The sequence below is a fragment of the Gloeophyllum trabeum genome (assembly GCF_000344685.1).
Source record: "Gloeophyllum trabeum ATCC 11539 unplaced genomic scaffold GLOTRscaffold_00007, whole genome shotgun sequence".
Lineage (NCBI taxonomy): Eukaryota > Fungi > Basidiomycota > Agaricomycetes > Gloeophyllales > Gloeophyllaceae > Gloeophyllum > Gloeophyllum trabeum.
Window position 1 is genome coordinate 1,793,132 of NW_006920416.1, and position 12,128 is coordinate 1,805,259.

Sequence of the window (12,128 nt, forward strand, 5' to 3'; positions counted from 1 at the left end):
GCCAACGGTCAAGTCAAGAGTCCAGGTAATCGCTGTATTCAACAGGAGGTTGAACTAAGGAATACATGGGTTTTCCTACAGTATATATAGTAACTGGTATAGGGGTTGATACCCAAAGAAGAGAACAATAAGAAAGGACGCGTAAGCTATCCTGTGAGAACGTAACTCAGAGAAATGAGAAATACAAGGGCACCCATTGGTAGAAGGTGAGTCAAGGGAGATAACGTGTGGGAAGAAGATAGCGTCCATGGGAAGTTCTACTCAGAGAACGGTACTGTCCAGTAGCAATGCTCGGAAGGGAAATGGAATGAGATAAGCATGGGAAAATCATAACACTAAAGGACCGTGATCCTCGTCTCAGACCTCCTTTTGAGTTCAGTCCATGGGTGTCTTGCTGCTTCAACATGGGCAAGCAAGTTTGGACATACCGTCATCACGATCACCTCAACTGCCCGTTTGGGTGGAGTTCAACAACCGCACTGGGGCACTTTGACCCATGCAAGGCGGGTCATCTTGTTCTCTGGGACTTGGGCCTTTTAGTCCAATTTCCCCCAGGTTCAACCCAGCCCTCGTTCGCCACTCAAATTTACCAGTGCAGCCGGGTGAGACTTGATATTCTTTTGTGCAGTGGTCAGGTAGGTGCTAGGCTAGGCCAAGGAGGGGAGACCATGACAACCTACGTGGCCACCAAGCAGCCCGGCTGTACCTTGATATCCACAAATTTGAACTTCTTCAGACAAGAGAGACTGATGCGAGAGTTTCCAAGATCCAGAAGCTCACTGCCCAGACGTTTGTGAACCATCTCACGTATCTTGTTGACATCAGATGTGATGTGTTTCCCCTTCAGCACAGCGGTAACCACCTGTTGAGCGTATGCGGTTTCGCCTCTGACCTCGCAAAGGTACCAGCCCTCGGGATAATATTGAGCAGAGCCTCACCCCTTCGTTGGTGCTTCATACGTCTTGGAGTCAAGGACCATCAGTGCAAGAGCCAAGAAGGGGACTCTGGGGAGAGTCTTATCAGGTTGGGCAGAGCCAGTGCAAGGTTGTGGATCAATCATTGGGCGGCGGGATGAGACTGATTGGTAGTGGCATCTCCATATAAACTGTCGATGTCACACGATAACTCAGTCAAATGACAGAGGTTGTAGCATTAAAAGTGGCCACCCATGGCCAGTGTGTTGATAGGGGTGTATACACAATATGATGCAATGATTCAGTCCAACACAAGCAAGCTAAGTGACAAGGATCAGCTCATTAGTTATTATCATAGCTGAATTGAAAGAACATACGTGCACGGCTTATACTTATGGTGGATGCCACATGAAATCAAGTGGCACAGGTTTGCTGGTTAGAAAAATCCAGCCGGGCTGTTGACTCATGCACTGATATGGTACTGTGACGTGACAATGTGATGATGGCAGCCACTCGGCTCTCCGGTTATGGCTAACCAGCAGCCAGGCTGCCACCACATCTCCCAATTTGGAGGGCAGACACAGCTTCCCATATTTGAGTGCAGACACAGCTGGGCTGGATGGCACTGCCTACAAACCCCTCTCCCTTTGTTGGCATTTGGCTCAGTCAAAAGGTGTTCATGTATTACAATATGGCAAAGATGCGAAGATATAGTCAAGCAGGTGTTCCATTAGGCATGAATTGTTGATATCTTCCCAGTCAATGCCGTAGGCCAGGATATCCTCAGGTGCGAGAGGCTCATCTATGGTATGGACCATAGACTCAAGACCCCTTGCACTATACTGGAGGAGTCCGAAGAAAAACAGATCACGAGGGCTGCGATCACATTGACCATCGAGGGACATCGTGTGGTTGTTCCAAGCCTCAGCCCAATCCTGGGTGTCTGCATTGATGGAAGGGAGGAAAAGGAGGTGGAGCAGCCAGATGTGGGCGGGGTCTTCAGCGTCCAAGCCATAGTAGAGTTCAAGATCAATGCAAAGATTCTTCCATTTTGTATTGTATCCCCATGTGACATCATACCACAGATGTTCAATACGGGTATTGTGAACACTGCTGTATATACAGGTGAGAGGTCAGAGACATTGACAGTGGAAGTGGGTGAGGGGAATGACTGGCCCCAGATGTAAGACCCTCAACCTACGCCAGGGCTTTGCTCTATGTAGCGGGCGACAGCAACATTCTCAGTGCCATGGTCTCCATGAAGGCGGCTGGGAAGACCATACCTCTCAATGCTGGTGAGGAATAAAGCTAGGATGGTGTTGGCCTGGTTATTGTTGTGTACACCTATGGTTACCACAAGCCGGGCCATTCCCTCAATGAACGCATGGGTGATGAGCTTCCACTGTATGAGCGCTGGATAATGGGAGTTGGTGAGGATCTGAATTAGGGTGTTGTGCAGTAAAACTGACCATGCTGACCATCACCATGCCAGAGGCAATTGACTCCTGCAACATGGTACTTCCGCCGGAGAATGCGCCTGTCACCAAAGAGGTGAGGGACACCATGGACACGGAGGTATGGTACTACAATCCTCTCACACTGGATGTGAAGGCCCATGGACTGCAGGTGGCCGGCAATCATGCGACGACCAAAATTGGGAAAGGACTGCAAGATATGTAGGAGGTGAGCATCCAAATCTTCATCAGAGATCACAGAGAAAGCCGCAGTGCGGGAGGTCCATGTGCGATGAGTGTTGCCTTCCTCATTGACTTCAATGCAAGAGACAGGTGGGGCAGGCTCAACAATGCCGTATTCCAAGGCACGACGTCTGACGGTGTGGAACGAAACATGCAAGACGTCTGCAATGCTGCTGGGGCTTCGGAGTTCAAGGGCACTTGCGAGAAATGAAGGCTCGATGTGGATCTTGGGGCACTTGCGAGATCCATGTTGATCACGGTAGGTAACAGATGGTTGAGGGGGAGGGATAGGGTTGGCAGAGGCGTGTCTCGCTTCGTCAAGGCATTGCAGCATGTCCACAATACTGGAGGAAAGGGTGGCAAACTCAGACATGGGGAAGTGATATGAGTGCTTTAATATTAATGCGATTGGAGAAACAATTGTTCAAAAGTCAAATACGAGAGAAGTTGGAAACTGACCTGCTGTGCTGCAGCGAGGAACGTTAGGATCTCCTGCTGCTGCATGTCCAGGTGGGGTAGATCTCCAACTCGGGTAAGAACAGTGAGACAAACATCATCACATAGAAGGCAGTAAGCAGTGCAGAAGTTGCGAAGAATATCCATCACCGAGGAGTGTTATAGGAATTGGAGAGGAGGGATGATGTCTCAGTTGCAAAGGGTTAAACATTTATTGGTTTCATTGATAGTGTGGAACGGAAATAAACTAAGAGCGGTAGAGCACGTTGCAAAGACAGGAAATATGTTGAGAAGGGTGTATACGTGACACAGGTGTAACAGGACAAATTATGAACTATTGCTAAGTGTCTAGGAAATGCAATTAAATTGATATCAGATAGGGAAGGGGTGATAGAATGTGGCTAATTCTGTGGATTAAATGTGAGATCTAGTTTAGTCGAGGAAGGATGATTGTGGCAGTGCCTGAGCACCCGCCGGCACGGATCCGCACGCGTGCCGGAGAAGTATCGAGCAGGATCCCGGTGAAATGCTGGAGAATGCCGGCGGGTGCTGGCATGAGTGCTGCACTGTGTGGCATGGGCTGACAGTAGTGCATGGCGAGCATGGGTAGCGAACTGTGGCCCAGGCATGCCAGGGCTCAGTGCCGCACGTGGTAGCATGAGTAAGCATGGGTTGTGGAGTCATACTTGCGTGCTCAATGGTGCAGGAGCGTGCTAGGGGGTGCTAGGGGGTGCTATGGCCGGGCATGGGTGAGCACCTAAGGCTCATCACTTTATTGTCCAGTGTAACCATAATGTTCGGCTCCCATCAAGTCAAGCAAGCTTTAGCGCCCAACCTCAGATTACAGACCTCCGGGAGCTATAGTATCTTGATTACCGGTCTAAGTTGTCGCGCTCCTTCACTGCCGCATGAGGGTTATCGCGCCCATGAAGTCATCCAGGCATCGACCTCGAGGGCCTACGAAGAAGTTAAGAAACTTAATCTTTGTCCAATTGTTAGTTTCATTCCCAGGCACGGTTCATAACTGCTGTCCTTCAGGTGCACTCCTCTCCCGCTAATTTACTTTGTAACTCACTATATATCAAATGGACTGCATCTCTCTTTCCCTTGCAAGTTGTGCAGTTGCAGATGCTCACTAGTAGTCTACCCGCTTCTCCCAGCCCAGAAGCACAGACGCCCATTACTTACGGTACAACTCTTCATTCTTCAACCTATGTGGATCCGCTCTTATAAAATTAATCAACATTTCTTCATATACTTCGGGCTGTGAAGCGCCTTTAGTGACGCGTCCATCATCAGGGTCGTTTAGCACAATACTCTTCTCTACGTCATAGGTCGATTCTCATAATATTGGCAGGATCGATCTAGCAGTACCCAAGGAGCATGATACGTGTACTACTGCAATTTAGTAGTCCCTATCATTAGGCCACATTACATTGGAAATACTGATGCCTCTCAGGTTTTGTACCTTACTGTAGACCTTCTCCTCGAAGGCGTATGCGTGAGTCAGGGCAAAGGTCGGGTCCGCTTCCTCCAAAGATGGTCCAAAGTCCCAGTCCGTCTTCTCTGCCACGTTGTACTCTTTGACCCATGCCTCGGTCGAGAGGCATACCCCATCGCTGCAGCCTATGAGCTTGAGATACGTCTTCGGTGCCAACAGTATGAGCCGGAGGGCAGGGTGGGTCGAAACGACCATCTTCTCCCTATACTTCGGGCATTCTGTCCCGAAGTACGTTTCAGGGTTTCCCATCCACGCTGGCAAATCAGTCCGGATGACTTCCAGGTAGGATCGCTTCATGATGACGGGATGATGGTTAACGATCCCCGTATCGGTGTCGGAGCACCACTCCCAAGATATTTTCCTCTCCGAATATCTGACCAATGCTTTCAGACGTTCGAGACAACCATAGTATCTTCCGAGCATGGCCAGTTTGTACCTGAAAGACCCGAGAAAAAGCGTGATCCCTTGACACGCTGGGTGGTCGATCAGGGCAGAGAACACAGGAGCACGAGAGAGGTAATGCGCAAAAATAATCATGGAGTTGATCTGTCCCGCACTGTGCGAGGGGGGGCTCCCATCTCGTTTGTCTGCTGATTCACAGAATTCGGAAGTAGATTTGTGAAGGTGACGGAACGCAATCATGAGACATTCGAGAGCCGATGCTCCTTCAAGGTCTTGCAGCTTCTTTCTCATGATTTCGAATCCTGGCAATTCGTCCTCGTGGCGCCCCCAGCTGTATTTCTCTAGGAGCTCTGTAAATCCGCCTCCGACGAATTTTTTGGCGGATTTGGCCACTTGCTCAGCCAAGCCCGTAATCCGGAGCATCGCGTAGCTTCTCATAGTGTCCATCATGTGTGCTTCGAATCTCTCTCCCGGGAGACACAATGCTTCAAAAAACCGCTGAGCGGCACTCCGGTCAGCTGACCCCGGCACATCGTTGGTGGCCAGCATGAAGTGGATGGCTCTGAGACTCCTTTCCTCCATTACTGCAGCCACTATCTTGCCGCGTTCCCCGGTCGAAAGAGCCATGGCTACGTCATCAAGGAGTTGAAGCTTCCCATTTGCGGCCTCTGCTGTGTACACCGCAGTGGGTCGGGCAGATACAAGTCGTGGAACAATGTGCAGGATTTGTAGTTCTTCGGTGAGTCGTCCCTGTTTCTCTTCTTACCCATACCAGGCCTTTCAGTATATGGCCAAATCCACGGAACATAGGAATATCGTACCGTTCGTAAGACTCTCCATGATCGACAAGACAGAAGCTGAGTATTCGTGTTGTCCCGGATGTTTTCATGCACTGGCTTAAATACAGTCATAGGTCTTATTCCCAAGTCGTTTCACGGCAGAAGTCTGTGTCATCGTTGCACTACAAGCATGTGGCTACAAGGATGTGATAAATCTGATCCGAGTCATCCGACTCACAATGTTGATCATGAAGCATCCGACTCGGCCGCACTTCGGATCATATCGAAGATACTTACGAGCTGGATGGACAGCATACAGGAAAAGTGTCTAATGGAGAGAATAAAATGTAATATGTGTACAGTAAAGCTAGTCGTCCCTCCCATATACACTAAGTATCCCATCTCTCAGTTGGCATGACGGTGTTCTGGGGCAGGCAGTTGTCATGTGACAATGCAACCTTCCCCTGTCACTGGGCGAACGGAAGTGAAAGGGAGACCAAGATCAAAGCAACACAAGACAACTACCATCGGCCTCGACGGGACTCATTCTTTTTAGTGTTCGAGTTTCATGAGTAATCGCTGCAATCGCCTTGCCGGGTTCTTGGTACAAGAGCATCCTTGTACCGGAGAGCCCGGAGACTGTAACAGTCTGATCTTTACAATGTTTGCCATTAGAAAGTCAAGCGACAAGGGACGGCTGTCATTTGTTCCGAGTGAACTCAGTTGCATCAATTATAGAGGCAAACATCCGGGGCTGCCGATCGCCAGCAGCGTTGAGTTTCACTTGAAAGTAGGCCGACCTAGTTATTGTAAGTCCTCCAGACGTGCGCTGAAAGGGCATAAGGCAGTGAACAGAAGACTGAACTCGAAAATATAAATCATGACAGTACTTCGAGGGCATTCGTACTTCACGTGGGACGACGAATATACACACACTGTAAAGAATGGAGGCATTTTCCAGTACGTCAATCGGATACACTGTGACCCACTCCACTCACTGGCACATACAGAGCGCAGCAGGCAGGAGAAGCTGTCTGTTTACCTAAAGGTGATGGAATTATACATGGGGTATAATTGGCGCCCGACATCGAATCGCAATGCCTCAGCCAAGAGTCCACATTCCATCGGACGAAGTAACATGGAGATGCGCTCAAAGCAGGAAGACATGATTGCGAAGCTCTTAGACCAGCTTGCGCTCTTGCTGGCAACTGGGCGTCGAGGGGAGGTGGTAGCAACGATCTTCACAGACATGACTTTGTCGGAGGTCCAGATATCCTTCAATGAGCCACCTTCTGCGGGACAGAAGAAGCAGGCGAAGGAGTTGTTTGACCTACTACGCGGCACGACACAGGCGAACACAATCGAAAGCTTGGGAAAGCTGCGCGGATTTGCGCACAGCCACTGTGCCGAGACCATCAAGGCCAGAATGGAGAGGATCCGCAGATCCCTGCACGGCTCACCAGTTACGACCCGGGAATTGAGGCGGGTGATAGAGGAGCTGAAAGCAGGTGGCGACAAACCCATATCTCAGTGGTCTGACCCTCCCATCCGTGATTGGAAGAACCTTCGATTGGTGTATGAGAATGTTGACAATCTTCACGCCTCAGACCTGCTCTCTAGGATGCTGGATGACACTTTGAGGTGGTCTCAGAACTGGGGTACAGGGAATGAGACGAACCTGCCCGATGACGAGGAAGTTCAGCGCAGGTGTTTGATTGCGCACGTCCTCGGTGGTGCAACGATCCTGAAGGATGACTTGCCGCCCATCATCAAGTTATCTTCGCGTCTGCGCAAGCTGGGTAGATTCTGGCACGGTCTTGAGATGGTCATTGTGTGGGCGTCCAATCAATTTGATCAGGGGAACAGTATCCGTTACAGATGGATCCCTGATGACCCCAGATTGGACACACCCATACCGTCTTTCAAGCTGGGCACGCAAGCCAGCGCAATCATCCAATACCTCATGAAAGTGAGGCAATCCTCTCTCACATATGAGGAACTTGACCACGCACGGTTGAATGCAATCCTGGCCAAACTAAATCCGAATGAGATGATATGTCCGACTTGTCACTGTGAAGTGCGCCAGATCTTGGCCGAGCGAAGGCATGATAATAAACCCGGCTCCATAGGGTGCAACAAGCGAAGCTGCCTCACGTGCAAGCTCTGGATCGAATGCTACAACCGGGTGGAACGAACCGCATGGGCAACCAACGGGTCCCACTACAAGCCCTACCGTAACTGGCGTCTTCCTGGAGTCTATACCCATATTGAGGATGAGGTGATCGACATAATGGAGGCAATGCTATTTTCATATCTAGTCCAGAGGGTGATCACCCAGGAATTGCCGCCTATGCGATCGGATGACGAGGCGAGCTTCCCCAAAGGCTCGCCGACGTTGGCATTGGAGCTAATGGAATAGAGTCCCGCAACGCAAGCTCAGGCATTTTTGTGTTTGCGTGTGTAGGGGCTCATGAATTATAGGAACATTAGTACTACCGCCGGAGACCAAGTATCAATAACATAACCAATATCATATATTTCGCTGAACGAACCTCATTTGGAGATTGGCACTGGCCAGACCTCCGGACGTAATCAAGATCCACGTACTGTTCATCACGAATCATGTTCACCTCTAGGTAGATGAAGAGTTAAGTCTGCATCAAAGGTTTAGGTGGCCCTCCTTTCAGCAGCGCGACGTTCACTATCCAGAGGGTCGGCAGCGGTAGCAAGCGTTAACCGCAGCCCCTCCTCCTCCGTATTTTCCATCGAGACCGCCACCGAACGGCCCTGCTCGCCGGTACACAGCAGCGTGGGCACATCATTGCGCAGCGTGAGGCGCGGATCCCTCTCGCTCCCCTCTTCGTCCTCCAGGCTCGGAACGACGCCCCGTGGGAGGTGCAGCTTGGAAAGCCAGAAGCACCGCAAGAGTTGCAGGCTGTTCGCCAGTCGCGCGCTCCGCTCCATCGCCGTCTGTGGAGGTTGCGTGATAGAGTGAACCGCCGGTGTTGACTGTGGCAAAGACCGAGAACCGTCGCCGCGCCACTCGGCTCGCGATCAGCGAATCACAATCCGCCCCTGCTCATGTACTAGTACAAAGGATGTTCACTGCTGACTGCTCCCTGCTAGCCTGAGCACTCTCATCCTGTCTCGATCGTCCTACCAACAGCGTTTCTCGCTGTCTCGTGTACGTCAACATGTACGGAATCCTGCCCGCGTTGTAGACGCTGAAGGGACTAGTTATAGCAGTCCGTCCGTTACGCCTCTGTCGGCATTCACTGATCTATGCCGGACTAAGTCCCCTATCATTCCCTACCCCAGTTGCGCACACGATCCGCCGAAGCACTCATCCGGCGTCGCGTACAGGCGTGGCGCGTACCTCGCATCCAGAACGTGCGTGTACTTCCGTTTTTCTTCCCGGCGCGCGCGCAATCGATACCCTGTGGGCAGCCAGTCAATCCGATCGTGGGGAACAGCATTGGACATGGCTGGATCCCGGAGAGCTCTGAGTCGGATCTGAACATACCTCCCTTCAAGTTGGACGTTGAACCGCTTGAGGTCATCAAGTACCTCATAGAAGTGAGTGACTCCGCTCCAGCTATGAAGAGCTTGATCATGCGCAGATCGCCGCCATCTTCTACTTATGGAAACTGAACGAAACACTCGGGCCAAGATGCCATTGTGAAGTACGCCAGGTTTTGGTGTTTCGAACTCATGAGGGGAAGCGAAACACTGCAGCAGGCACTCAGAGTCAACCCATCCGACTCTATCTTCGATTGTATATGGACGCTGCTGGTCTTACCAACGGTACGATGTTACCGTAATATACGATCCTGGGGGTGCACTGAAAGAGCGCTTTGGCAAGACGAGAAACAGGCACACCTCTCGGAGGACCTCCAGGTCCTGCACATCGTCCCGCACCTCGTACGTCTCCGCCCCGCGGGCGTGTACGCCACCGCGGCGAGAGACAAGGTCCTGAGGCTCTTGGCCGACGTCGTGAGCGCGCTCTCGACCGGCCGAACGGTCACGGTCGCGACGGGCGGCGCGGGGCGCTTCACGCTCGCCTTCGGCGGTTTCTCGCGGCGCTGTGTAATCTCGGGGAGTGGCTCGAGGCGCGGGTGCCGGATGCGGTGAGGGGGTATGCGATGCCGCGCATCACGCGCTTGGCTCGGCAGGTCGCAGGCGACTGCAAGAAGTTCGTCGAGAGGGGTTCATCGCGTCGGAGGTGCTCGGGAAGCATACCTGGGGATGCCGCGAGGAGGAATCACCCGGATTCGAGGCCATGGAGGCGAAGCTCCCGGGAGGACTGAATACACACAGCTCGCGAGCACCACCGACGTCATCCTCGCCTCCTGGCCACTCTGGCTGTACGCCAATCCGGCGCTGGGGAAGTATCTCCTGCGCCCGCTTCTCGCGTACCAGGCGAGCGGGATGTATCCGAATCAGTGGAGCGCGCATGGTTTGGGTGCGTGTTGCCTACATTAAGTGGAGGTGGAAGTGGAAACTTGGATACTAATTGGGGCTAGGGACGTATCCAAAGGCGTTGGAGCATAACGATGGTGAGAGGGCTGGCGAGGTCCGGTTGGGTGATGGGACTGATTGCGCTGCGCGCAGGGAAGGACCTGGCAATGCCAGTGGAAGGTAATCGGGGTCTTGTCCGTCGGAAACGGGAGGATAGCTCACGCAGAGGTTATATCCCAGAATGCGGCAACATGCTCATCATGGCCCTCTCCTACACGCTCGCCACGAGCGACCACTCCCTCATTACCACCTTACGTCCGTCTCCTCTTCCCTGCCCCGTCACTCCGCTGACACTGCAACAGTACACCCTCCTCGACCAGTGGACCCAGTACCTCGTCACCAACTCTCTCATGCCGGCCAACCAGCTCATTGCAGACGCCTTCGCGAGCTCTCTGGCGAACCAGACCAACCTCGCCATCAAGGGCATCGTCGGCATCGAGGCGATGAGCGTCATTGCGAACATGACGGGGGATGCGGGGCGGGCGGCGAATTACAGCGTACGTTCATGGTCCTTACGCTTGGTCAGGTTAGGAGCCAGGTTTGTTAATGATGGATATTTAGTCTGTTGCGAGTGGGTATGCTGAGCAGTTTAGCAAGCTCGCTATGGCGAGCACCGAGGGACACTTGACGTTGAATGTAATCAGTTCATTCGCTCACTTGTATCCATGTCTTAACCCTTTCGTATTGCAGTACGGCGATGAACGCAGGTACGTTCTTTCATGGTATGAAAGCATGTATGACCATTGATTCTGACTTCTGTGTCTGCCAGCTGGGGCCTCGCGTACAACCTGTATGCCGACGTGCTCCTGGGCACTCAGGTGTTTCCGAAGTCGTTATATCAGATGCGTACGTGGCCTTAATGAGCGTATCCAACCCGTACTGATGTGCGTCCCGTCCAGAGGACTGTTGGTACGGTACCGTCGCCAGTGAGTATCGAAAGAGCCCGCTGTACTACAACTTACGGATATCTCTACAGGCACGTACAGCGTCCCCCTAGACACTAGGCACACATACACCGAATCAGGTATAATTATGATTCCGTATTTCACCCCAGCTCATCGCGTCTTCTCCAGACTGGGAAATCTGGATGGCAGCTCTTGCCACTTCCACGCAGACGCGCGACCTCTTCATCGAATCCGTGCACAACTACGCCGCATACAACGTTGGCAACAACAGCGAGCCATTAGGCGACTGGTACGACGCGATCTCGGGCGTGGCACAGGCATTCCGCGCGCGCCCACAGGTCGGGGCACACCTTGCGCTCCTGGTTCTCAATACCACCACGACAAATGCGGGGGGTCAGGGATGTGCACTTACCAGCACCAGTTCGTTTCCAGCATTTTCTGGGACGCAGGGGCCGAGTACGACCGGCGGGGGTAGTGGTGCGGCGCCGAGCCATACAAGCCCAGCGACCCGCGTAATTGTTCGTCCTGTTCTGTTCGTGTCACTGGAAATTTCCGTACTGGGGCTGTCGTCCGGCGTGTGGGATCTGATATGGTGATTTCTAGGGTGAAGTGCTTCGACTGTGTGTGTGTCACATATTTATCATCTTCCGACGCAGTACGCAATATTTAGCCACGTATCTCGAATTGAAAGCGATTGACAGACATTTCATCAATCTGCCTCCGGTTGACGCCTAGCAACCATGTACCTTCACAACGTTGCAGACCTTGAGCGCGAGTCGTCCGTCATAAATAGGCTACATGCGACATCATAAGGCGAAAGTCAATTCACAATGCAGCAATGGCCGAGAGCGGTTTCCACGCCACGCGGCTCGCCATCAGCCAATGAGATCTGTCCTACTCGCAAAGGATTACTTCTGCTCTCATCCTGTTTCAATGCGGCGTCTGCCTTCATCATC

The 12,128-nt window shown here is 52.2% G+C and overlaps 5 protein-coding genes across 5 annotated transcripts in view; 3 read left to right on the forward strand and 2 right to left on the reverse strand.

The window, feature by feature from the left end:
• The window catches only part of GLOTRDRAFT_41842 (uncharacterized protein), a gene marked incomplete at both ends in the record, with an annotated part of 1,271 nt that extends 658 nt beyond the window's left edge, over positions 1-613 (forward strand). The window contains one exon of the mRNA XM_007867905.1: positions 556-613. Within this exon, the coding sequence (XP_007866096.1) occupies positions 556-613 (58 nt within the window). The remainder of the gene's footprint in view (positions 1-555) is intronic.
• Positions 614-4,472: 3,859 nt separating this feature from the next.
• Positions 4,473-5,597, reverse strand: GLOTRDRAFT_93896 (uncharacterized protein; the record flags this gene model as incomplete). The annotated part of the gene is made up of 1 exon (XM_007868379.1): positions 4,473-5,597. The coding sequence occupies one exon, from the start codon at positions 5,595-5,597 to the stop codon at positions 4,473-4,475; it is 1,125 nt and encodes a 374-aa protein (XP_007866570.1).
• A 1,290-nt stretch (positions 5,598-6,887) lies between these two features.
• On the forward strand, positions 6,888-8,223 carry GLOTRDRAFT_129732 (uncharacterized protein; the record flags this gene model as incomplete). The annotated part of the gene is made up of 2 exons (XM_007868380.1): positions 6,888-8,143; positions 8,214-8,223. 2 exons carry the CDS (start codon positions 6,888-6,890, stop codon positions 8,221-8,223), a joined length of 1,266 nt encoding a protein of 421 aa, XP_007866571.1.
• Positions 8,224-8,416: 193 nt separating this feature from the next.
• Positions 8,417-9,232, reverse strand: GLOTRDRAFT_129733 (uncharacterized protein; the record flags this gene model as incomplete). The annotated part of the gene is made up of 2 exons (XM_007868381.1): positions 8,417-8,796; positions 9,076-9,232. The coding sequence occupies 2 exons, from the start codon at positions 9,230-9,232 to the stop codon at positions 8,417-8,419; spliced, it is 537 nt and encodes a 178-aa protein (XP_007866572.1).
• An 11-nt stretch (positions 9,233-9,243) lies between these two features.
• GLOTRDRAFT_138982 (DUF1793-domain-containing protein) lies at positions 9,244-11,887 on the forward strand. The gene is made up of 12 exons (XM_007868382.1): positions 9,244-9,553; positions 9,612-9,835; positions 10,067-10,211; positions 10,273-10,305; positions 10,361-10,387; positions 10,448-10,764; positions 10,829-10,903; positions 10,958-10,974; positions 11,037-11,113; positions 11,167-11,193; positions 11,244-11,291; positions 11,341-11,887. Exons 1-12 carry the CDS (start codon positions 9,529-9,531, stop codon positions 11,766-11,768), a joined length of 1,443 nt encoding a protein of 480 aa, XP_007866573.1. The 5' UTR covers positions 9,244-9,528; the 3' UTR covers positions 11,769-11,887.
• The last annotated feature ends 241 nt before the right edge of the window (positions 11,888-12,128 follow it).

Coding starts and splice junctions, on each gene's coding strand:
- GLOTRDRAFT_138982 (XM_007868382.1), top strand. CDS start 9,529: ATGGACGCTGCTGGTCTTACCAACG. Junction 9,836..10,066: donor GCGGTTTCTCGCGGCGCTGT/GTAATCTCGGGG, acceptor GAATACACACAG/CTCGCGAGCACCACCGACGT. Junction 10,388..10,447: donor CCTGGCAATGCCAGTGGAAG/GTAATCGGGGTC, acceptor GTTATATCCCAG/AATGCGGCAACATGCTCATC.